The sequence below is a fragment of the Pogonomyrmex barbatus genome, unplaced genomic scaffold (assembly GCF_055798465.1).
Source record: "Pogonomyrmex barbatus isolate J1 unplaced genomic scaffold, ASM5579846v1 scaffold3, whole genome shotgun sequence".
In the NCBI taxonomy this organism is placed as follows: Eukaryota; Metazoa; Arthropoda; class Insecta; order Hymenoptera; family Formicidae; genus Pogonomyrmex; species Pogonomyrmex barbatus.
In genome coordinates this window covers 8,969,954-8,996,577 of record NW_028297127.1, presented here as the reverse complement: position 1 = coordinate 8,996,577, position 26,624 = coordinate 8,969,954, and the positions used below count along the sequence as shown (strand labels likewise).

Genomic DNA, 26,624 nt, shown 5'->3' with positions numbered 1-26,624 from the left:
AGGCCTAAAAACTGTCTGAGTTCTTTATGGTTTTTCGGGATGGGATATTCTTTTACCGCTTTTATTTTTTCTGGGTTAGGTTTCACGCCGTTTTCAGAAATTATATGACCTAGATAAAGCAATTCCTTTTTGAAGAATTCGCACTTGTCCGGTTGTAGACTAAGATCGGCTTCTCTTAATCGTTTAAAGAGTTGAATAAGTTTTTCAGTATGCTCTTTCAATGATTCCGCATAAATGACAATATCGTCTAAATAAACAAAACAAATGTTTCCTTGTAAACCCGTTAAAACGTTGTCCATTAGTCTTTGGAATTTCACGGGAGCATTCTTTAAACCGAAGGGCATTTTTTTATATTCATAATGACCATTAGGTGTACTGAAGGCGGTTTTAATTGAGTCTTGTGGATTCATAGGAATTTGGTGAAAACCCGAAGCTAAGTCGAAACATGAGAAGTATCTGGCTTTACCTAGTTGGTCAAGAATGTCCGTTATGTTTGGCAAAGGGTATGCGTCCCCTACTGTTTTTGTATTTAGTTTACGGAAATCTATTACCAATCTCCATCTTTTGTTACCATCAGCGTCGGGTTTTTTCGGTACTACCCATAACGGAGAATTAAACGGAGAAAGTGAAGGCTGAATAATATCTTGATCAAGCAGTTTATTTACTTGTTGTTTTTATTTCCTCTTTATGAACAGGAGGGTATCTGTATTGTTTTACAACTATCGGAGTGTCATTTGTGGTGGAAATGGAATGTGTAATTCTATTTGTACCTTTTAGTTTATCTCCCGGTAAATAAAATATATCATTATAATTTTCGATAACTGGTAGTATAGAGAGCTTTTCTTCTTTATTTAAGTGTTCTAGTTGTAAATTTTCTTTCAATATTTTCAATCTATCCGTTAAATTATTTGAGATAACCGAATCTATAGAGTATGTAGGGCTGTCCCTCGGGCTCGTGTCGATTAACACTGGCTCTACATTAATTGCGGGTATCTCGATGTTAATTTCTTCTTCCGTTGTATTAATTACATACGTATGAGTTTCATTATTAGTTACTTTTACAATATTATTTATAAGGAAAACATCACGCAAAATTTCTTGTTGATTTATTGATAGTTTTCGATATTATTTTGTTTTGTTTTAATTGTGCATAAACACATGCTTCTAGCTGGTAGGGTTACTATATTACTAAATTCTAATGGATATATTTTATTATTTCTGATTGTAACGGTTCGCTTTTCAAAATTCTATTTTTGCATTTTCCTGCCGTAAAAAGGTTGACCCTATAAATGTTCTTTTAATGGAAATTTGCTAGGTACTATGTGAAATTCATGAACTCCGTTTTCCGAGTTTAAGTATACTGTCCCAAGAGTTGTTGCTTTTCTTCTGTTATGCCTTGAATTTCAACTTTGTTATCCTGATATAACGTGTCGCGAAGTAAAGAGCTTGCTTTAATAATATTAATATCAGCGCCCGTATCTAACAAGAATTGATCTGATGGATTTGTGAGCTCGTTGAAGGGGATAGTGATAAGATTTCGGGAGGTTGTTCGGATTGTGTATGTTCTTGCATTGTTTCTATTATGTGGATTGGATTCGCGCGACTCGTTGATTGGCTTAAGCGTTGCGCGCTCTTCGTTTGGCCTTGGTAGTTTAAATGCAAATTATTAGATTGATTGCCGTTATAGTGATAATTATTTGGTAAGTTGATAGGGTTATTTCGATTATTATAATTTCGTCTACTATTTTCTTGATAACTATTAGTTTGTGTATTACTATTATTATTATTAAATCTGGATCTTGAATTATTGTCAAAGTTTTGCACAGTATTAAATTCGCGATTATTATAGCGATAGTTATTGTGTGGAAAATTTGAGTTTGTATTTCGGTTTTGCATATTAAAATATTTTTTCCTGCATTCGTTTTCGGAATGACCGATCTTTTTACAATAATTGCAAGTTACATAATTTGATTGATTGTGATTATTAAATTTAAGTCTGTCTGTATGATATTGAGATTTTCTGACAGTACTTTCTATCGCGTCTTCTAAAGTATTAAATTTTTGCAGCTAAAAGATGTTGCCCTATATGTCTACGCAATCCGCCTATAAAATGATCTATTAATTTATTAATAGCAAATACTTTTAGTCCTGTTCTTGCCGTCGGATCAGGGTAGTTAGAAATCGCGACAATCATTTCAGAATTTAATTTTCTTACTTTATTAATGTATTCCTCCAAGGATTCATTTCTATGCTATCTGAGATTATTTATTTCCAATTCCCAATTATCAAAAGATTTGAAATTACCGAATTCTTTTTCTAACGCGCTACATAATTCGTCGGGATTCGTTATGGTATATATTGACCTAATTAACGCAGCGTCTCCTGTTAATTTAGTTTGTAAAACAACTCTAAAGAAAAATAATCTTTCTTCTGGTTCAGTTAATTCGAGGACTCCTTTAAAGTCAGATGTAAATTAATGTACCGGAACATTCGTACCATTAAAGACCGGCAAGAGTGATAAGCTATGACGAACAGAAAAATAACTATTGCTTGTTGAAGTAGAAGATCTTCGACTTTGTTGGTCACGGGTATGGCTTGGTTCATCCATAATGTGTACTAGTGATGACGCTCGATCGTTCGTAATTATCGGTTTTTCTTTCAAAGATATATCGGACTCGAAACTATTATTTATAGAGCTACTTTCGGAACTATCTGTATTATAGTGCGCTTTGAAATTTCTATAACTCATATGACTTCGTAAGACTTACAGTAACAGCAGAACGTAACACGTGGTTGTTCAGGAAATATTCATCGCTAATGCAGAATCTCATCGTTCGATGAGGTTGTTCAGGATGCCGTCGTTCAATGAAGTCCTTTTTACGTGTCGGTTGTCTACGGAGTCTCGTCGTTGCCGTCGGCGTTGTCTCGAAAGGATATTTGCTTTCGTTCCGGGATGTCTCGTGGTCCTTTTCCGTGCCCACTGCAGAGTTTCCGTCTGCGACGTATCGGCTCCTTAATGCCTTTTACCTCAAGTGATTTTTTTTTTTTGCTTTTATGCCACAATTTACCAGGGTTTCATCGGACTATAGATAGCCAAATCGTACAATTATGAAGAATAATCGTACCTATTGTCAAGTGGGAACAATAATCGTCAACCAGACTTTAATCTTCTACTAGATTGCGAAGTTTTCTCGATTTTAATCTTGATTGACTGTGTTCTCTTCCTTCGTGCTTTGTTTCGTTGACTCAGTCTTGTTGGCAAAACAAAGGTGTTGGTAGATGCTTCAACCTTCTTAAATGGTTCGGTACCGCTGCCACCAGTTGTTACGTGCGAGTCGCGACGTAATGTGTAGAGGAATTAAGAATTCAGAGAATTCATAGGATTGTTGTAAGGTTGAATTTTATTTCTCGCACACGATACACTTGACGAGATTGCGATGTTTTTCCTTCGAGTTTTTGACGAGAACTACTTTCTTTCGTGTTCAGGAAGGATCTTTGTTCAAGACGAGGTAGGCGGTATTTTGCTGACGTAATAACCAATAACGCGACGCGTTTTGATGCAAGAATATAACGGTTGGGACGGTTTTCTAAAAGGGGAAAACTACGTGAGAATTTTGGAAAACATGATGATGTGTTATGAATTGTTTGGACAGGACTAAAGTGAAAGTGTGTCGGAAGAGGAAAAAAGGAAGGGATGTCCTGAATTACTTAAATAACGCGATACTTAAAATTTGTTCGACAAAGAGGAACAAAAAAATAATAGTTTTCAAATCCCGAGTTTCGGCACGTAACATGTGGCGGGGCGCAAGTAGTAGACGAGAGCTGTGGATCGCGAATCACACGAAAAAATGAAGTTTGCGCATAGACTCTAACTAGAAATTTTTTAGTAACAGAATGTATTTGAATGATCCCGTCCTTGGTATGGAGCGAAGAGAAGAGAGAGCGATCCGCTCCAAGTCGCGGTTTATAAAGGATTCCGGAAGGGTGGGAATATCTGAAGACGTGATGAATTTCCGCGTTGGCTATCGAATGATAGTTTAGAAAAATTGCGAGTATAGAGAAAGGAGGGAAACGATGTTCTGTGACTCGTGGTTGTTTTTATGTTTCCGGATTTTCTAGCGAATGACGGAATTAGTTAGTGTAAATTCCATCCACCATTCTACACCCTCAATTATTCATTGGTGTGCCCGCCAACGACCGCTAATCGCTTTTTCTTGATTGCGTTTTCTTAGTTTCCTCATCAATTTGAGGAGTATCACCCTTGAATGATCCGACGCGTTTCTCATCCGTCAAGAATTTAATTTTGTTAATATTTCAAATTTTATTAGTATGTTATAAATCTTTCGACGCCGACAAAACTGTCTTTTACAAAGAATTATTTTTTTGATAGCGAAACGTGTCTCGAGAGAAATTTTTGTATATTTGTTTAGGATCCTTCTAGATCATTCGAGGCGCTTCGTTTCCCGATTAGCAGCTGTTATCTTTCTTCAAAAGAGAAGAATTCGTAAAATCCCCCCGACGTAACAGATAGGTATATAATAATGTATTAATAAGACAATTAAATAAATAATTATTAATAAATTAAAAGTCAAAGAAAAATTTTGGTATCATACGGACTAACTTCATCTGGACACACAATCGCTTATAAGAACATCCATGCATCTACGACATTCTACTTATTTCGCCGCCATTGCGGGCCAAGGATTAGTTAACAGATATTCTTGCACCAATGAAATCTGAATCTAATACATCAACGATGTCTGCGTCTCAATCCAATATTTCCCAAGAGATCGCCATTGTTCGGAAGTTGACAAAAAATGGAACAGTTGAGAAAAAGAGACATTCACGTACGTTGAGTGTGATATAGATTGCCTAGGTGTGATAAGTTGCAACCCTTCGGAAGTGAAAGACATATTACTTTGTTTCCTATTATTGTTAGTAGTATGTGGGCTGCTATGGGGCGTCAAAACAAACCCCCACCACTTTCCCACTGGCGCCAGGGGCGTGGCCTCAAGATAGGGCCTCCACGTGGAAATGGAGCGTTCCAAGCGATTGGCTGAGGGGCGTGGCCGGAGATAATTAGGTAATTAATGGTGCGTTCTGATTGGATTCTCCCATAGTTGCCCGGCATGTGATTGGACGCTCCCATAGCTGCCCACGTGCGTGATTGGATGCTCCCGAAGCTGCCCGAGGTGTGATTGGTTGTCGAAATGCTAGACGAAAAGATAGGGGAGGAGATGAAAGTCTGGGTCCGTTCGGGTCCGACAAAATGGCGTGTGCAAAGATGGCGGACACCTGAGGAGAATTTGTTCCGGGATCTGATCGGGGGTGCGATAAAATGGCGACAAGAAGGATGCCGGGGTGTTGAAGAAGGATATACCTGACTAGCGAAGAATGGAATGCGGTTTTATGGTACGGTAGGACGGGGCGAAGAAAGAAAATTGATTCTTTGTATATGAGGGGAATAAATCGAATTTTTCTCAAGAGGATTCTCGAGGTCTAATAGCTAGTGAAACCATTAAAAATTTGTTCCGGGCTGATTGGGGTCTGATAAAATGGCGACTACAAAGATGATAGTCGTCTGAAGGAATATACTGACGAGAATGGAATGTGAACTTTATGGTATGATACGGTATGAATGACTTCATAACTTGGATTGAAGGAAGGAAATTGATTGTTTGCATTGCATTGCTCCGAGGTCGCTCGTGGGCTCCGGCAAAATGATGGCAGCGATAAGAAGGACGAGGAACGTCTGAAGGGAATATGCTTGTCCTGGCGAGAATGGAATGCGACTTTTATAGTATAATACATAGCTTAGATCGAAGAAAACTGATTCTCTGTATATATGAGATACAAATCACGTTTTTTCTCAAGCCGGAAGGTTTTTCCAGACCCAATAGCTAACGAAACTATTAAAATTTGTTTCGGGCCCGCTCGTGGGATCCGACAAAATGATGCCAGCGATAAGAAGGACGAGGAACGTCTGAAGGGAATATGCTTGTCCTGATGAGAACGGAATGCGAATTTTATAGTATGATACACAGCTTAGATCGAAGGAAACTGATTCTCTGTATATATGAGATACAAATCACACATTTTTCTTAAGACGAAAGATTTTATCCAAACCCGATAGCTAACGAAAAGCTATTAAAATTTATTCCGGGACCGATCGTGGGTCCGACAAAACGGCGTCAGCGATAAAAAAGACGACGAAGGGAATATGTTCGATCCCGGTGCTAATGGAAAAAGATTTTAGCGGTACGATACGCAGAACGCTCCGAAAGTAGGAATTTACTTTGTATATATGGGGATGTAAATCGAGTTTTTCTTAAGACGAAAGGCCTTTCTCGACGCCTAATAGCTAGCGAAACTTAAAAATTTGTTTCGAGACCGCTCAGAATTCGATAAAGCGATATCTGCGACAAGAAAGATGAGGGAAGTCTGAAGGGAATATACTTGACCTGACGAGAACAGAATGCGATAGGAAAATAGGAACGAACAGGTTCGCACTAAATGTTTTTCTAATGAACTCGGAGCTCTTATTCTATAACAAACGTGTCTGAAAAATTGTCTGAAAAATTTTTTAGATATTTCTAACTCGAAGCAACGTAGCGCGTTAATTTTTAGGTTGGAGTGAAAAGAAAATAAGAGGGGCAAAGACAGGAATTTAAGTTACAAAATCATTTATTGTTATATTGTTGTATATATTATATCAATTCATAAATAAAAGTTACAAATTACGATTTGAGAAAATAATACGAAGAATTTCATTAAATCTCAGAGAAGTTAATTCCACAAATATTATATCGAAATACATATCCAGAAATGTTAAATCGTTTATTTGCGTACATTGCGCGCGATTTCGTGATAATATCCTTTCAAACTGAGTTTTACAATATCGCTATCTATGTAACTTTTTGGAAGGTTTAATTCTATTTCTTTTATAAGATATTGCGCGTATTTGTTAACATTATCGGTCACGTTTTGTAAATGTTTTAAGTGCGCGTCGACACATTTCACAATATTTTTCAACCGTGAAAAGTACTCTTCTGCATCACAATTGCGACAGCATAGGTTTTACGCCTCTTCGTCGGTGGCTGTGAATCCGTAGTCGTTCCTCGATGTTGAATTTCGATATTTTCCATAGTGGCCTCTTCATTTTCTTTATACGCCAGTAATATGGACCGTGACTCATAAGAGGAGCTAAAGGTTGATCGCAACATTTTTGACAATGATAGGATCCGGTCTCGATTTATTGTTAGCGTTTAAATACTCGTCGATAAGCCCCATTTGTTGTTTAGGAATTGTTGCCAGGAATCAGCGTCGAAATAAATTCCTTCTGCATAATTACCGGTTAATTTAACCATTGGCACAAAAATTCCTTCGTTTGTCGTTTGCAATCCGACGTGTATACTTTTCGTGTGAGAGATGTTGAGTCCATATGTTGTCGAGAGCATCATATGGAACTTGTCGTTTCGTTCCTCGTTACAATTTTCCTTCGGAATATCGCAGATGTACTTGCGCTTCTCGGAATCGGGGGCAATGCTCGGTTCCGGAGTATTACGCTTCTCGATATCGAGAACAGCTTTTCGGCTCGCCATTGTTCCTGTTTTCTTCTCAAATGTAACTAATAATCACAAGCGTCGAAATGAGAGACTACTTCGGATTTACGAAGTTGAAACCTCGAAGGATGGCACTCGAATGAATCGAGGGCTGACGAATTCGTCGAGCTCATCGACTTATCTACTAAGAAAAAAGAACTGCGCGCGCAGATGGGCAAATGAAAAATTATAAAATTTAAAAAATTTTAAAAATTTTAAAAGATTTTAAAATTTTAAAATTTTAAATTGTAAAATTATAAAATCTTTTAAACTTTAGATTTTCTAGACTTTTAAAACTTCTTCGCAAAATATTTTTTAATAATAAACCTAGAAATTACAAAATAAGAGAGTTAGAGATGTTTCTTGAGTGGGGAGCTCGGATTTTCTTTTAGCTAAGTTTTAGCTAGAGAAATGGAAAAGAAAAGGTGAGAGAATAGTAGAAAAGGTGAGAGAATAGAAAAGGTGTAACCTGTATTAAAGAGAATTTTGGCCTGTCCAATGGCGCTGCATTTTCTGCGGGCCGCCCTCTTTTCGGAGTGCACGAGTAAGATTTTCAAAGTATAAATACCGTGCGGAATTATAGAAAAGTCTATTTCCGAGATTATACTTTCTCGGGGTGACTTGACCGATTTTTACATTACTGCGTCGATTCGTTCGCTGTCTTAATTCTAAAAAATAGTGAAGGAGTGAAAAATGGCACTCAATGAAAAATTAAGAAGATTTTTTATCGTGTGTGCGAATATCAACCCGACGATAAACGCGAGTGCTTATATCTCATTATTAACAAATGAAGAAGAAACAAATTACATCACATTTGCAAAATTCGTACCGAAGTGCTCGAAAACCCTATTGAGCATTATGTTCAGATTAGGGTATTTCGCACAAAAGACTTTTAAATATTGTAAAAGAATACATAACCGGTGCAATGGCTGGCGTGGGGGAGGATGATGCCGGCGGACATATCGCTTATTTTACGAGGTGCACCGGAGGAGCTAAATATTTATTTTTAAAGTAATTAAAATTAGAATATGTAGGTATAAAAAATTCTAAATTTAAATATTTTTTTTTAAGCGAGAGATAACATCGCGGTTGTACATTCGTACCAACTACGAGGATTGAGACGCCTCGCCGAAGATGAGGCAGAAGGAGTAAACGATCATGAGTAAAATAATAGAAAATTGATATAATTGAAAATCTAGATTTCTAAATTTTCAGATTTTTAAATTAAAATATCGAATTTTTAGGATGAGTGCGAATGCGGATAGACGTGCAACCTGAGGAGGAGGAGGAGGGTATCCCAACGGTTGATCTGGTTTCAGGTAAGAAAATAGCAAATATTGCTTTCAAAATTATCTCACAGTATATCGAATTCAATTAATAAAAGCTTAATTTTGTTTCAGATGTGGAGGAAAATAGCGATGAGGAGCCGACTCTGAGCGAAGCCGACACCGAAATTTACACATCGCGTGAGTAATTATTTAAAATAATAAAAGTTATAAAACTTGTTACGTCGTGACGACTGCACGATTCTTCTCTTTCGGGTATCTGTTATTAGAATTTAAGCGGATAAACGAGTGACGCATGTTCTGTTACTCTGTTAGACTGATCTCTTCCGGAGGTCGGTTTCTAGAATTTGGCTAAGCGGATAATCCCTATTATCTTAATCGCGGAAGTACACCGATGTTACATCTTGACGACTGCACGATTCTTCTCTTTCGGATATCAGTTATTAGAATTTAGTTAAGCAAATAAACGAATGATACGTGTTCTGTTACGATCGCGACGGCTACGCAACTGATCTCTTCCGGGAGTCGGTTACTAAGAATTTGGCTAAGCGGATAATCCCTATTATCCTAATCGCGGAAAAACAACACGTGTACAGATGTTTCCCTCAACGAAATCATATATATATATAGTGCCCTTAAAGGCACGGAACACACACTCTCTGCTACGTCCTTTTTTTTACACGGTCGGAACATTTCATTTTTTATCAGTTTGTCGATAATTCAGTCTGTCAATAATTCAGTCGGTGTCAGTTGAAACAATCAACAAGAACAAGTGATCAAGTTTCCTGACGACACCATTACCGCCTTCATCTCGCAGGTCTCAACTCTCTAGAGTAAAAGTAAGTTTAATTACATATAAAAAATTCCCTAATAATAGTTTTCGGGTCTCTTCTCCTTATACTTTCTCATTCCTCCCTTACATCCTTTCTATCCTCTGCCGTTCTCCTTACACGTCTACTCCCTTTTTCTTTTTCTTTTCTCTTTCTTTCTTTGCTTGGACCGTCGAACCTCTTGGGTTCCCTATGCGTTACGGAGCACTCAGCAGGTTCATGGCCGCCGAATAATTCGGCAAAATCTGCTTCTTCTCTATTGGCTTCAGCTGTCGAACCTCTCGGGCTCCCTATGCGTTGCGGAGCACTCAGCAGGTTCATGGCTGCCGAATAGTTCGGCAAAAATCTGCTTCTTCTCTGTTGGCTTCAGCTGTCGAACCTCTCGGGCTCCCTATGCGTTGCGGAGCACTCAGCAGGTTCATGGCTGCCGAATAGTTCAGCAAAATCTGCTTCTTCTCTGTTGGCTTCAGCCGTCGAACTTCTCGGGCTCCCTATGCGCTGCGGAGCATTCAGCAGGTTCATGGCTGTTGAGTAATTCGGGAAATCTATTCTTTTCCTTTTTCTCTCCTCTCTTACAATTTTCTCTTCCCTTTTTAATTTCTTTCCTCTCGGATCTCTCGGTTTCCTGAAATATTTCAAAGATAGCCTTAAGGTTCGCGACTAATGACATTTCCTTTATATTCCAAATCCATTTCTTTTAGTGAAAGCTGCATCATCCACACTCTCCGACGCTCAAAGACGGAGGCGAGCCCTGAAGAGGCTCCGTTACCGTCGGAACAAGCGAGCTCGCCAGACGGGGAACTATCCTTCGCCTAGAACATCCGAGGTTTTAACACATCAAGAAACCACGAGTTGTTCCAGCAGGAGACCCCATTATTTACACATATCTCCTCCATCCTATTCCCCGATCAAATCAGCTGAACCTGGATCACCCCCAGATTTCAGTGTACTCTTCCCAGAGCGCCATGACCTCCAGACATACCCAGATTTCCGCACCCAGAAATCCTTGGACGAGTTCTGTGAACTACGGACTCCTTCCCCTCCTCCCCTAGACCTCACTAGCGAAAACCCGACCTCCTCTCAGAACAACCACATACAGTCAACAACATACAATTTAAAATAGATTAATAACAAATTAAAAATACTAAATTAATAGATTAATAGAATTATACACAGAAAAACCAAACAATACATCCGTCGATTTCTAGGACACACGAATTTCTGTACGTAACACCCTTCCTGTTTTATATTTTTATAAATATATCGTCAATAAATATATTCCAACATAAAAAAAAAAATATGATACGATCTTGTAGCTAATGTACGATCTTGTATACGATCTTGATACGTACCTAACCTTGTAAAGTTTTAAAATTATTATTTATATGTAAAATTTAAATTATTTATCGTTTAGTTATTTGCTCCCTCTTTCATTCCTCGTTATCCCAAGATTCGCGCATGGTCCTGTCCCTGGCAAAAGAGATTAAATTCTCTTGCCTAAATTACGGACCGACGGACGCACGTCACGCAGTCGAAGGCATAGCGTCTTTTTCAAGACGTTGACTCGCACTCGTGGCTCTGCACAGTGTGTCCGACTCGTAGGGACGCCTCAGCGCGGCCATCTGCGAGAGGGTATTTGGAGCGTTCTTCCAAGCCCCATCCATTATTTAAAAAAAAATATATAAAAATATATTTACCTCGGGTTGGACATAACAAATAGCGAAAATTTGGGGGCTCGTCCGGGATGATAGGCGCGATCTTTGGAGACGGGAATGACTACGAGATCTAAGGCCGACAAGGCTAAAGTAGACGTTCTCTACAATCTTGGTCTAGAGAGTGGCGGTAACCCTAAAAAGACTCAATCAGAAACTATATACACTTCTACTCCAACAAAAACACCTGCTTCCAAACCTATTGCCTTTCCTTTAGAAGAGACCTCAATTGTTGAAGAATTAGAAATCAATTGCGAAACATCCGAATCTAATACATTACGCCCCGAAAATTTAGCATTAACGGGCAAGTTTGACCATACTACCAACAGCCAGACGGAAGATTTAAGTAGATTAAGTATGGCGCAAATTAATCCTTTCGCCACACTAAAATACGCTATTGAGGCCGTCCCTTTCTTTGACGGCCAGAATATCCCCCTAAGTTATTTTATCGAGGGTTGTGAAGAGACTAAATCCATGTTACCAGATGAAGCCGAATCACAATTCACTAAAGTTATAAGAACGCGAATAGTTGGAGAAGCCCGTCGTACCGTCGCAGGTCAGGACTTCGACAATGTTGCTCAACTTACAAATTTTTTAAAACAAATTTATGGTCATTCCAAAAACGTATATCAATTATAAGGTGAACTAGGCTCTATTTATCAAAAAGGTAATGAAGACGTTGTAACTTATGCAAATCGAGTAAAGATTTTAGGGAAGCAAATATTAGAAGCCAATCGAAACTCCGGAAATTCTCTCCCAGAACGTAGTATCATGGACTCATTAGAAAAAGATATGTGTAAATGCTTTATTAGAGGTCTGAATCCGGAAATCGAACAAAGAGTAGCCAGAAATCTCGACGTCAAGGGAACTGTGGCCGATGCATTACGAATAGAAAGAGAATTACGCGCAATTTCAGACTTGCCGCGGATCATGTACCACCTCAAAACCGATTGATATCACTGTACCGCGAGAAACCTGTCAAATCTGTTATAAAAGTGGACATTCAGCTAATAATTGTAAGAAGTTTAATCAAAATTCTTATCAAAATCATAGTAGAACTGAGAATTTGGGAAACGAGATACTTATCTGCCAGATTTGCAAGAAACGCGGACACGACGCTAATACGTGTCGACTTCGCGACTCACAAACACGACGAACAGTTAACATAATACGCGAAAATACTATCACCTGTCAGTTATGCTCGAAATCTGGACATAATGCCAAGACTTGTCGTACTAATAATAACAGCAATCAAAATAAAGCTTTCCTAATCTGTCAATGGTGCGACAAACCCGGGCATTCGGCCAATAATTGCTGGAAAAAACAAAATGACCAGCAAACAGCGGAAAATAAATAAAAAATCTCTTGTCAAAATTGCAACAACTTCGGTCATACCGCTAAAGATTGTCGATCTAAGTTAAACCCAAATTCGGGTAGCTCACCATATTGTCGCTACTGCAAAGCACAAGGACATCTTTTAGAAAACTGCGACTTACGAATTTTAAATAATAATCGTAGAAAAACAAACAATTCAAAAAACTCCAATGGTCCATCGAAGTCGGGTGTGCAACGGGGGGCCGAGCAGGTTTCACACCTATCGACATCTTCGACACCCCAATAAAAAATACACCGAACGCTCAACCCGTGACAGTAAACCTCGACAAACATAGTCGCGTGCCTACTGTCCAGATAACCTTAGATAAAATAAACTCTCCTTTTATGTTAGATACTGGTTCTGGACCGAATATAATCAAAAGGGATTTTGTACCTAAACACATTGCTATTGATTACTCTTGCATATTAAAATTAAATGGAATAAATGAATACCCTGTTTATACTCTCGGTGAAATTACCCTAACTCTCTTTAAAATTTTAGTAAAATTTCACATAGTGTCTAACGATTTCCCTATTTCACAGTCTGGTATACTCGGTAACGATTTCTTTAAACAAACCTCTTCAACGATAGATTATGCTCAGGGACATCTGAACATATCTGGAATTAATATACCATTCTCTTCTCCAGAAATCATCATCGTACCACTACGATCAGAGTCATTGTTTTATGTGAGAATAGGTAACCCCGAAGTAAAGATCGGATACATACCTAAATTAAAAGTAGCACATGGAATTTATTCGAGAGATTCCATAGTAGCCAAAACATTGCTGGAAAGGCATACATAAATATCATAAGCACGTTAGACGAAGAAACAGAAATACAAGTGCCAATATTGCGACTTAAGACTCTCGACGAAATACTCAACGATCATGAAAAAGATCTCGAGCATATTCCAAAACTTCCAATGTATTCATTATCTCTGGACAGTACTGAAACTGTCAACGACAAGATTAATACCCTTTATGAAAATGATATCGAAAGAGTTATCGGTCTTAAGAACGAGAACGAACACGTTTACTTACTTGAAGACGGAACTACAGATACAAACTAAGAGAGAAATAAGAATCCTATGAACTCTGAAAATAAAAATCAAACCCATGAGAAATCAGAAAATAAAGATAAAAGTAAGGGCTTCATCCCCAAGATCTTTGGAGAGGGAAATTTCCAAACCTCTCCTGAGAATCCTGAAATTGCAGAGGGAAGTTACCAAACCTCTGCTCAAATATCAATTCATCCCAGGATTCCTGGAGGGGGAAATTTCCAAACCTCTCCTGAGAATCCTGAAATTGCAGAGGGAAGTTACCAAACCTCTGCTCAATTATCAATTCATCCCAAGATCTCTGGAGGGGGAAATTTCCAAACCTCTCCTGAGAATCCTGAAATTGCAGAGGGAAGTTACCAAACCTCTGCTCAATTATTAATTCATCCCAAGATCTCTGGAGGGGGAAATTTCCAAACCTCTCCTGAGAATCCTGAAATTGCGAAGGGAAGTTACCAAACCTCTGCTCAAATATCAATTCATCCCAGGATCCCTGGAGGGGGAAATTTCCAAACCTCTCCTGAGAATTCTGAAATTGCAAAGGGAAGTTACCAAACCTCCGCTCAATTATCAATTCATCCCAAGATCCCTGGAGGGGGAAATTTCCAAACTTCTCCTGAGAATCCTGGAATTGCAGAGGAAAACTTCCACACTTCTCTAGCAATTCCCAGCTCCGTCGGTTGCGAGGAGGGAAGTTACCAAACCTCACTGCGTAACTCGACACAACTCTATCCAAGAGAAATTAAAAATAAGAATTTCTCACTTCAACTAAAAAATATTAAATTTCGAAAAATTGGGATACTCTCGAAGGAAAGAAATAAAAAAGGAACAGAAACCTCTCAAAATACTATCAAGGAGCTCATAGGAAGGACAAACTTAATTAATAACTGCAAAATGAAAGATAAAAAACCGTCTTCTAGAATTTTTTCATCAAAACAAAATCAGTCTCAAGAAATATTTGATAAATGTATACACAAGCATAAATCGAAACATAAAGACAAATTCACACATTATCACTCGTTACCTTAACCGATAATCCCCACGAATGCTTAGTAATATCAAAGGAGGACGCAAGGAATCGGCTTATTAAAATTATAGAATCATTGCGGTTGGAGCACTTAAACGAACAAGAAAAGGAAAAGGTAATAAAACTTATAAAAATCAGTCAGGACAGATTCCACATACCTGGCGAAAAATTAATTGCTACTCATGTATTGCGACACCAGATACCAACCATAGATGATCTGCCAATAAATACACGACAGTACCGATTTCCACAAGTTCATAAAGAGGAGATAAACAGGCAGGTAGGAGAATTGTTAGAAGTTGGAATAGTAAAACCATCTCAATCTCCGTATAACACTCCTATATGGATAGTGCCCAAAAAGGAAGATTCAAAGGGAAACAAACGCTGGAGAATGGTTTTGGATTTTCGAGCATTGAACGATAAGACCATTGGAGATGCTTACCCTTTACCGAATATTGTAGATATCATTGATCAATTGGGAGGAGCGCAATATTTCTCAGTTTGTGATTTAGCCTCTGGATTTCACCAGATCAAAATGGATCCTTCAGATAGCCATAAAACAGCTTTTACTACTCCTTTCGGGCATTATGAATTCGATAGAATGCCCTTCGGTCTAAAAAACGCACCTGCCACTTTCCAACGTCTAATGGATCTAGTGCTAATCGGATTACAGGGGAAAGAATTATTCGTCTATATGGATGATATCGTTATATATGCCTCCTCACTAGAGGAACATGAAAGGAAGTATAATAATTTAATAGACAGATTACTCGAAGCAAACTTAAAATTACAGCCAGATAAATGTGAATTTCTAAAAACTGAAGTAACATATTTAGGACATGTGATCAGCAAAAACGGGATTAAACCAGACCCCAAAAAATTGGAAGCAGTGCAACAGTTTCCTAGACCAAAAACGTCTAAAAATATCAAACAATTTCTCGGATTAGCAGGATATTATAGCATACGATTTATTCCAAACTTCTCGAAACTCGCTAAACCATTGACAAATCTGTTAAAAAATGAGACACGATTTGATTGGACATCTGTTCAGGAAGAATCATTTGAAACTTTGAAGCAGAAACTATGCGAAGAACCCATCTTCCAATATTCCGATTTCTCAAAACCGTTTATTTTAACAACCGACGCTTCAGGAATAGCTGTAGGAGGAATCCTATCGCAAGGGGAAATAAATAAAGATCGTCCAATCGCGTATGCATCACGGACCTTAACAGACAATGAATTAAAATACGATACTTATGAAAAGGAAGCATTAGCAATAGTTTATTGTGTTAAACATTTTCGACCGTATCTTTATGGACGAAAATTTACCTTAGTTACTGATCATAAACCTTTACTATGGTTTAAGAATGCACAAGATGCGAATATGAGAATACTTCGTTGGAGATTGAAACTGGCGGAATATGATTATGACGTCGTATACAAAGCCGGAAAAACTAACGTAAATGCCGATGCATTATCAAGGAACCCAGTAGAAATAGATTGCAAAACCATTATCAATAGGAAAATTTTAAATCCTAATAAACTAGAAGATGCAGACGTAATTTCCAAATTATTGGAAGAATCCGAAGAGGAAGAAGAAATGGAAGAAGACGAAGATTTCGAATTATATTTATCGGACAACGAACAATCCGAAATGGTAGATATCGACAATTCTTTCAAAGAAAACATGGATTCCATACCATTCACCCAAGAAGAATTAAACGAACCGACAAAAAATAAAATTATAGAGAAGGCATTAATTCATAATCCGCCCGCATTTCGTAAAATGCAAACAAGAAGCCAAACAATAAAAGAAAAGGATGATCACCTGAAAAGATCGCAAACATATTCTCTAATCAATCCCGAAATTATAGAGGTAACAGACTTAGCGAATGAAAACACAAAGAGTAGAGAAAATAACGAAGAAGAAGAAAAGGAAGAAGAAGGAAAAGAAGAAGACGAAGAAGAGGATAATGAAAAAAATGAAGAAAATGACTTAAGGAAAACTAAACCCGTCATTATTGAAAATCGGGCACTGAAAAGCAATGTTATCGATTCTCGAGAATTGTTATTCTTACGTAAGGATAATATAGTCTATTTTGTCGACATCAACGGAAAACCTTTAGACTCAGGTTCACAAAAATTGTTCGAACGAAACGAATTACCTAAATTAAGGGATCTTATTTTAGGAAAAACTCGAGCTATAAAGTATAGGAACTATTATCACCTGGTTTTAACGATTAGCGAAGGACAACGAGAAGGACCAACAATGACCTTAATACAAATAACATCAGCTTTGAAAGACCTAGGCGTAAAATAGCAGACGAATTAAAACTGGAAACTGTTAGTATAGCCAAAACCGAATTTATCCAGAATATACCATGGAGCAATATTAAAACACAGATACAATTAATCTTCATTGACGCGTACACTAAAATAATTATTTGCAATGGATTAATAAAATATCCCCCAAAAGATCTCCGCCCAAGTATAATCAGTGAGATACACTGTGCGCCCACAGGAGGACACCGAGGTGTTACTAAAACATACAATAGAATTAAACACAATTATTATTGGGAAGACTTAAAATCAGATGTGCAAAAATACATACAACAATGCTTGCAATGCCAATTAAAAAAATTAGTACGAGTCAAAACTAAACAGCCTATGATCATTATTGATACACCAGGATTCGCCTTTGATAAGGTAGCCATGGATATTGTAAGTCCGTTACCTAAAACCGAACAAGGAAACGAATATATTCTAACCTTGCAGGATCAACTAACTAAGTTTTGCATGGCAATACCGTTGCCAAATCAAACCTCTGAGACAATTGCGGAAGCATTTGTTGATAAATTTATTTGTATACTAGGAGCACCAAAAGCAATATTGACTGATCAAGGAAGAAACTTCCTTAGCGATCTAATGAAAAAACTCGCTAAAATATTCAAGATTCGCAAACTGCGCACTACTGCCTTTCATCCGCAATCCAATGGTTCGTTAGAAAGATCCTATCATGCACTTGGTGAATATTTAAAACAATATGCAACTGAAGGAAAACAGTGGGACAGGTGGATCGGTCTCGCTACATTCAACTATAACACCAGTGTACACGAAGCAACTAAACATACCCCATACGAATTAGTTTTCGGGAAAATAGCAAGAATACCGTCTAGCGAACCATTAGCTCCGGAAATAAACTGGCAAATTATGATGAATATTTAATAAATAGTTACTCAGCTTCACACCATACAAGCAAATGTTCGCGAAAATATTGTCGAAGCAAAAATCAAATCAAAGAAATATTACGACAAGAAGATTAAACCACAAGCTTTCAAACCAGGGGATTACGTATTCTTGCAGAAAGGGCCCAAACCAGGAAAATTTGGAGATCAATACACAAGCCCGCATGAAGTCTTAGAAATATTAAATCGAAATAACGTTAGAATTAAAATTAAGAAAAACAGTCGCGTAGTTCATCCCAATCGTTTAAGGATTTCTTATATCAAGCCAACCTCGAATAATTAAATTTTCAGATGATCGGAAGGATCGCCATAATGATAACATTTATTTGGATTCGGAAAGCTCACGGAATAATAAGCTATGACTGTGGATCACCGCAGGCCAATTTAACTACATTATCGCTCTTGAACATCGAGGAATGCGACATTCCGCCGCAGACTCTAAAGAAGGCCAGAGTTTATCTGCAATTACTTCAAGTTAATGAATTTAAAAGCATAAAGGTACACCAATGTAAAATCGAAATTGATAGACTAATCAGAAAATGTGGAATGTTTTCTCACTCTATGGATGTTCCCAATGGCAAATATTCATACATACAAGAAATATCCCAAGGAGCATGCATATATGCATGTGTTTGGTCACTACCACCTAGGAGCAACGCTTATTACAGGCATTCTTCCTAACCAAACAATCACCAGGCCTGTAACGTTGGCGAGACAATTAGATGCCGATGGAACATGTCATGGGGGAACGTATTCAGACCCTTATGGAACATGGACAGACGTCACCGTTCTCGCGACTATAAAGATCACCTTACAAGATTATACAGCCAAAGTAAAAGTAGATACCAATAGGATTATACTCCGTTCAGGAGTAACTTGTGAACTCACGGCTACTCAGTGTATCGATTTAGAAGGAGGAGATACATTCTGGAATGCATTACCCGAAGACGATTGTCAACTTAGTAATTATGGCTTATTATATGAAGAAGTCGCAGGAAAAATAATCGACCAACTGGACGATCAACCCATGGAAATCTATGCCCTGGTTGCGGATGACATGGTTTTCGCCTTAACCAGCAAGGGAACTATTTCAAAATGCGGATATACGCTTACCCGAACAGAACATCCCAAATTATTCATTTTTATAATAACCCCTGATAATAAAGTTTTTAAAAAGACGGAAAACCGCGCTTATAATCTCGATATATTCACCTATGTAAATTCCAAATTCGTATACGTAGAAAGGCATGTCCGTACACAAATAAGCCAGTTATATCGAAATGTTCTCCTGCAACAATGTAACCTCGAGCAAAAAATGCTAAAGAATGCTTTAGCTATAGCTACTCAGTCACCAGATGTTTTCGCCTATCATCTAATGAAGGGACCAGGATATATGGCCCTACGAGCCGGAGAGGTAATACACATAATAAAGTGCGTACCAGTTGAAGTAAAAATTGCTCAAACTGACAAATGCTACGATCAGTTACAAGTAATACGAGACAATCAAACACAATTTTTAACCCCTCAAACACACATTCTATTACAACAAGGAACTGAGGTAAATTGTAATAAACTCGCATCCGCCATGTATCTACTAGGAGATTCGTGGTACAAATTCACACCCAAACCAATCGAATCACTACCCCCAATCATCATAAAACCAACCACCAAATTAACTTGGAAGTATATTAATCCTGGAGCACTCGCCACAAGCGGGATATACACGGAAAAGGATTTACAGGATCTTCGGGATCATATAATGTTTCCTGCAGAACGGCCTGCAGTACTTAATACCATAGCCCGAGGAATGCTAGGGCAACCTGGCTCTGTAAACGGAGGATCATTTTCTAATTTATTAGACGAAGCATCCATAGAAAAAATAGCTACATCTGCCTGGGAAAGATTTTGGGATCGGTTTCTCATTTTTGGTAACATCAGCGCCGGAATGATTGGGATATACATGACTATTAGAATCTTAAAATTAATACTAGACACAGCAGTACACGCATATGCCCTGCAAACCGTGTATGGATGGTCAATACATCTACTCGGATCTATTTGGGATTCTATCACCCATCTTTTATTACACCTTAGCACATACGGACAGAAAAAATCTTCGGAGGCGAGCGCCCCTCCTCCTGAATGCAATTCTGAGCATACAATCCCAAGCGACGCACTACGAGAAGCTCCAACGAAAGGCGCAGATCCAAACTCAATATATCCTCTCCTTCCCACGGAAGTTGTACCAACTTCTCAACCAACTTTTTCTCTACAATTGAAAAATTAAAATCTTCTTTAATATCATCATCCATATCTTTGCAATCAGATAATACCGAAGAATGGAATCTAACGTCATCGATACCAGCTGTTTGACCCGTGGGCGCCTTGACTGCAAGATACTCCGAATGGAATCACCGCACCTCTTTTGGATACGACTCAAAACTGGAGAGTCGAGCCTAAAAGAATTAATGGAGGAACTTGGGTTCCGAATGAATCGGAAGTCAAGTACCCTCATCTGCTGGCCACACTTGGTGAAAATAAATCTGGCCGTCGCAATCAAGAAAGGCGACATATGGCACCGAGGAATAATAACGGCAGTCGGGCGGATCCAAGGAATTGTCCGGGTAGCCCTCAGGGACGAAGGACAAGAGGTGTGGCGGCGATTCAACGAATTATACATCCTAGAAGATCGCTTTCAAGAATTGCCGTGACAAGCTCTCACGTGTGGGTTAGCCTACACTGGCCCGACAGTGCCAACTCTAGTATGGTCTAAGAAAATCAGGGCATTGTGCCAAATCCTCGCAGAAGAACAGGAGGGATACTTAAAAATAATACATCCTCTGCCGGACGGAGCCGCACTCATCAAGCTGGTTATTTCACACGAAAATGGCTACATGCAGTTGAATCTTCGAGACGCCCTCGTAAATTTAGGATATGCACGGATTGATAAAAGAATCGCGGTAAATATTTATCCATCTGTCGAAATTAACAAATGTAATCATAAGATAATACGAAATACATTAGCAACAGATAGTAATAGTTTTCAGGAAAAACCATTGCAATTCCATTTTAATTAAAATCCTTAAGTAAGTAACTTTAACCTTAGATATGTACACTTTTTCTCCTTTCTACTGCCAAAAATTAAATCTTATAAAACAGTCCTGGAGGATCACGATACCGAATGCCCGTGATAAAAAAAAAAAAAAAAAAGAAAAAAAAAATTCCTTCTGTCGATGCCTATCAACCTTCTATATAATCCAGATGCATTTTACTCCCATCAGGCATTACTATCAGCAATCGGTTATCAGTCAATTCGAAACTATCTAAGAATATAGTAGTGCCGCATGATCCAGTTCATAAGAACAATGCACATAAAATAGCGTGCATCTTCACGACCAAATAGAAATCAGCAAAACAAAGATTAGGAGAGCATCGAAAGGGATTATGTATGTGTGCATCCATATGCATATATATTCTCGGGCAACGACAGAGAGTATCCACACGTGCGAAAGGATAACATCTGGTTACTTGATGACTAACCTTTGGCATTTTGTATCGGACCACCTGTAATAAATCTTTTTCTTTTGTGTTTCAAATGAACTCACTTTATGGAAAGGAAAGAACGTGTGCATTAATACAACTGTTAAGTAATCTATACACCAAAAATAGTAATAATAATAAATAATATAATAATAAATAATAATGATAGTAACGATAATAGAAAAAGAAAAAATATATATAATAATAGCACTAAATTAATTATCCCATACTAAATTTATTCTTCTTCCTTCAATATCTTTGATATATGTAAAAGGGAAGAATAACTAAACTTTTTGTTCAAATGCCTAGATATACATATACATATATATATAAAAAAAAATATATATATATATAATATATATATATATATATATTATAAATATAATGATGTAATTGTTAAAAATCATTTCACAGAAATATATGTATATGAACACGCAACAAATGAACAGAAAGAATAGAAAAGATAAATAATTATAATTAACACTTTAAGAGACTGTTTTTTATCGTTGCATTAAGAATTTTTCTTTCTCTACAAAAGGGGGAAGAGAGAGAAAAAAATAATATATATATATATATATATATATATATATACATATATAATCTATATATACATTTATAAATAGGAAAACTCAAGAAGAACAAAAGAAATTAAAGATGTCCTTCCTTTCCTTCTTCTTCGCGTTGAGAAAGCGCAATAGTACCTATCGAAAGAGAAGAATTATTACTTTTCAATGCAAATATCGTGTACCCCCGATATTTGTCTAAGATGGGGGGTGTCGTGACGACTGCACGATTCTTCTCTTTCGGGTATCTGTTATTAGAATTTAATTAAGCGAATAAACGAGTGACGCATGTTCTGTTACTCTGTTAGACTGATCTCTTCCGGAGGTCGGTTTCTAGAATTTGGCTAAGCGGATAATCCCTATTATCTTAATCGCGGAAGTACACCGATGTTACATCTTGACGACTGCACGATTCTTCTCTTTCGGATATCAGTTATTAGAATTTAGTTAAGTAGATAAACGGATGACACGTGTTCTGTTACGATCGCGACGGCTACGCAACTGATCTCTTCCGGGAGTCGATTACTAAGAATTTGGCTAAGCGGATAATCCCTATTATCCTAATCGCGGAAAAACAACACGTGTACAGATGTTTCCCTCAACGAAATCATATATATATAGTGCCCTTAAAGGCACGGAACACACACTCTCTGCTACGTCCTTTTTTTTACACGGTCGGAACATTTCATTTTTTATCAGTTTGTCGATAATTCAGTCTGTCAATAATTCAGTCGGTATCAGTTGAAAACAATCAACAAGAACAAGTGATCAAGTTTCCTGACGACACCATTACCGCCTTCATCTCGCAGGTCTCAACTCTCTAGAGTAAAAGTAAGTTTAATTACATATAAAAAATTCCCTAATAATAGTTTTCGGGTCTCTTCTCCTTATACTTTTTCATTCCTCCCTTACATCCTTTCTATCCTCTGCCGTTCTCCTTACACGTCTACTCCCTTTTTCTTTTTCTTTTCTCTTTCTTTCTTTGCTTGGGCCGTCGAACCTCTTGGGCTCCCTATGCGTTACGGAGCACTCAGCAGGTTCATGGCCGCCGAATAATTCGGCAAAATCTGCTTCTTCTCTATTGGCTTCAGCTGTCGAACCTCTCGGGCTCCCTATGCGTTGCGGAGCACTCAGCAGGTTCATGGCTGCCGAATAGTTCAGCAAAATCTGCTTCTTCTCTGTTGGCTTCAGCCGTCGAACTTCTCGGGCTCCCTATGCGCTGCGGAGCATTCAGCAGGTTCATGGCTGTTGAGTAATTCGGGAAATCTATTCTTTTCCTTTTTCTCTCCTCTCTTACAATTTTCTCTTCCCTTTTTAATTTCTTTCCTCTCGGATCTCTCGGTTTCCTGAAATATTTCAAAGATAGCCTTAAGGTTCGCGACTAATGACATTTCCTTTATATTCCAAATCCATTTCTTTTAGTGAAAGCTGCATCATCCACACTCTCCGACGCTCAAAGACGGAGGCGAGCCCTGAAGAGGCTCCGTTACCGTCGGAACAAGCGAGCTCGCCAGACGGGGAACTATCCTTCGCCTAGGACATCCGAGGTTTTAACACATCAAGAAACCACGAGTTGTTCCAGCAGGAGACCCCATTATTTACACATATCTCCTCCATCCTATTCCCCGATCAAACCAGCTGAACCTGGATCACCCCCAGATTTCAGTGTACTCTTCCCAGAGCGCCATGACCTCCAGACATACCCAGATTTCCGCACCCAGAAATCCTTGGACGAGTTCTGTGAACTACGGACTCCTTCCCCTCCTCCCTTAGACCTCACTAGCGAAAACCCGACCTCCTCTCAGAACAATCACATACAGTCAACAACATACAATTTAAAATAGATTAATAACAAATTAAAAATACTAAATTAATAGATTAATAGAATTATACACAGAAAAACCAAACAATACATCCGTCGATTTCTAGGACACACGAATTTCTGTACGTAACACCCTTCCTGTTTTATATTTTTATAAATATATCGTCAATAAATATATTCAACATAAAAAAAAATATGATACGATCTTGTAGCTAATGTACGATCTTGTATACGATTTTGATACGTACCTAACCTTGTAAAGTTTTAAAATTATTAATTATATGTAAAATTTAAATTATTTATCGTTTAGTTATTTGCTCCCTCTTTCATTCCTCGTTATCCCAAGATTCGCGCATGGTCCTGTCCCTGGCAAAAGAGATTAAATTCTCTTGCCTAAATTACGGACCGACGCACGTCACGCAGTCGAAGTCATAGCGTCTTTTTCAAGACGTTGACTCGCACTCGTGGCTCTGCACAGTGTGTCCGACTCGTAGGGACGCCTCAGCGCGGCCACCTGCGAGAGGGTATTTGGAGCGTCCTTCCAAGCTCCATCCATTATTTAAAAAAAAAAATATATAAAAATATATTTATCTCGGGTTGGACGTAACAAAACTCGTATTAGCTAATTCTTGAAAAAAGGTAATAATAATAATAACGACTTCTTTCTTTTTTAGTACAAGCAAACGACCTAGATGAATCTGAATATGGAGAAGAAGAAAATGAGGAGGAAAACAAAGAAGAACAAGAAGAAGATGTAGATGAAGAAGGAGAAGAAATTGACGAAGAAGAAAGACAAGAAGATAGAGAAGGAGAAGAAGATGACGATAACGATGACGAGGAAGAAGACGATGGCAAAGAAAACAGGAGAAGAGCCTTTGAGCAAATGTGCGATGGGCTTTTAGAAGAAGAGATTGAGGTTTTTCATCAGTGCGAAACACGGACGGGCTATTCTCCGGAAAATTATGAAGGTAAATTTAATATTATTTTTAAATTTTAAGATAATTTATTCTTTCCGATAAATTTATAATTAAATGTTTTTTTGCTAGATTAATACGCTCTATAAAAGCTTTGTAAAAGCGAAGAGGAAATCTGCTCAAGGTAAGAGATACCTTTGGTATGCTGAATCTATTCGCTAACATAAAATCGAGTATAATTAAAATATTTATCATTAATATTTTTTGTTTCCCATTTTCAGTACAAACAGGAAGAGGCGTTTCACGCGAAGAAGAAGAACAAAAAGATCGTTATTTACACCGGTTTCAGAACCATTCGACGGATCTTCAACAGCATCACCAGCAGCAACATCAGCAACAGCAGCAGCACCAGCAGCAGCAGCAGCAGCAGCAGCAACATCAGCAACAGCAGGAGCATCGGTTAACCAATGAGGATGCCGCGGTCGACGACAGCGACACGATCAGTGAAAATTTCACTTATATTGTATTACGGGCGGAAAACTCGCGTAAATTTCAAAAATTTGAAGTACTAGGTAGGGAGGCGACATTCGCGATACGTCCTCTCGCGGAGGGTGCTAGCGATATCGTGAATTATTTAGAAAATGCGTTTCGCGAAATCCACGCGTATGCGATACGTTTGAGCGGACCGAGCGATTACGTGGGGTTATCCTTCGATTCGCCAAATTTATCGCATGGCCCTGCAGGTCTTTCGTTTCGTCCGGCGCGAGACTTGACTCACGAGGACATATGGAAACTCGTGAGTTCGGTAGCGCAAAGCACCAGGGGTTTCGATATCGCGATGGATTTCACCATATGCGTTTTTAACGTAGCGGTACCTTTGGGGCGCGGGGGATCAAATAAATTAACGCGAGAAAGCGTCGTGAAACGCTCGATTTTACAAATAAAAAATTCCGACAATCTATGCCTTCCTCGCTCTCTCGTAACGGCGAGGATTTACTGCGAGCGTGGTACTCTGCGCACGGGAGAATTGCACGAACGGTGGGAATCCATAAGATACGCGACTTCTTCGTTACAACGTGAGTTGGCGATTGAGTTAACGAGGAGCGCGGGTATCGTAATCCCCGAGGAAGGTTGCGGATATAATGAAATCGAGCGTTTTCAACGGTTTCTCGCCGCGGAAAATATCGCTATAATAATTTATAATTTTAGTAGTTTTGGCCGAGGTGAAAAATCGAGGTACGACGGTCGCGCATTACTCGCCTCCCTCAGGCGCGAACCTTCGTATACATTAAATATAATGTATTACGAGGATTCGCGTCATTATAACCCTATATTAAATTTAAGAGCTGCAGGTGGTTCGCGCGGCGGTTACTGCGAAACGTGCAACGAGGGCTTTTGAAATGATAGGGGACATCATTGCGCAAAAAATGCCCTCGTTGTCGCGCCTCACCTCCGTGCGTAAATCGTGATAGAGAAATAATTAGGTGCGAAGCTTGTAACCGTACGTTTTTCGGTAATTCTTGTTTCGAGCGTCACCGAGCGGAAAAATCATATAACGGGAAATCTCGCGCGAGCATATGTAATTCCGTTAAAATTTGTAGCGATTGCGGGAGATTTATACGTGCAAACACGGTACATAAATGCGACAC

At 38.4% G+C, this 26,624-nt stretch overlaps 2 protein-coding genes and 1 long non-coding RNA gene across 4 annotated transcripts; all 3 read left to right on the top strand.

Moving 5' to 3' along the window:
• The first annotated feature begins 7,966 nt into the window (after positions 1-7,966).
• LOC105425698 (uncharacterized) lies at positions 7,967-26,374 on the top strand. 2 transcript variants are annotated; one of them, XM_089079274.1, is made up of 5 exons: positions 7,967-8,920; positions 9,002-9,067; positions 24,736-25,029; positions 25,108-25,159; positions 25,257-25,342. In XM_089079274.1, the coding sequence occupies exons 1-4, from the start codon at positions 8,857-8,859 to the stop codon at positions 25,110-25,112; spliced, it is 429 nt and encodes a 142-aa protein (XP_088935400.1). In that variant the 5' UTR covers positions 7,967-8,856; the 3' UTR covers positions 25,113-25,159; positions 25,257-25,342. The 2 variants fall into 2 exon arrangements, with proteins under 2 accessions (XP_088935400.1, XP_088935398.1); XM_089079272.1 differs by lacking the exons at positions 7,967-8,920; positions 9,002-9,067 and having other exon boundaries at positions 24,888-25,029; positions 25,257-26,374.
• LOC105433241 (uncharacterized) lies at positions 9,656-11,015 on the top strand. The gene is made up of 2 exons (XR_016139798.1): positions 9,656-9,726; positions 10,419-11,015. It is a non-coding gene; the product is annotated as an uncharacterized LOC105433241 (long non-coding RNA).
• On the top strand, positions 18,390-21,351 carry LOC148935997 (uncharacterized). Its single transcript, XM_089079286.1, is given in 2 exon segments — positions 18,390-18,756; positions 18,758-21,351. Coding segments are annotated over 2 exon segments (1,995 nt in total). The 5' UTR covers positions 18,390-18,427; the 3' UTR covers positions 20,424-21,351.
• Positions 26,375-26,624: the final 250 nt, after the last annotated feature.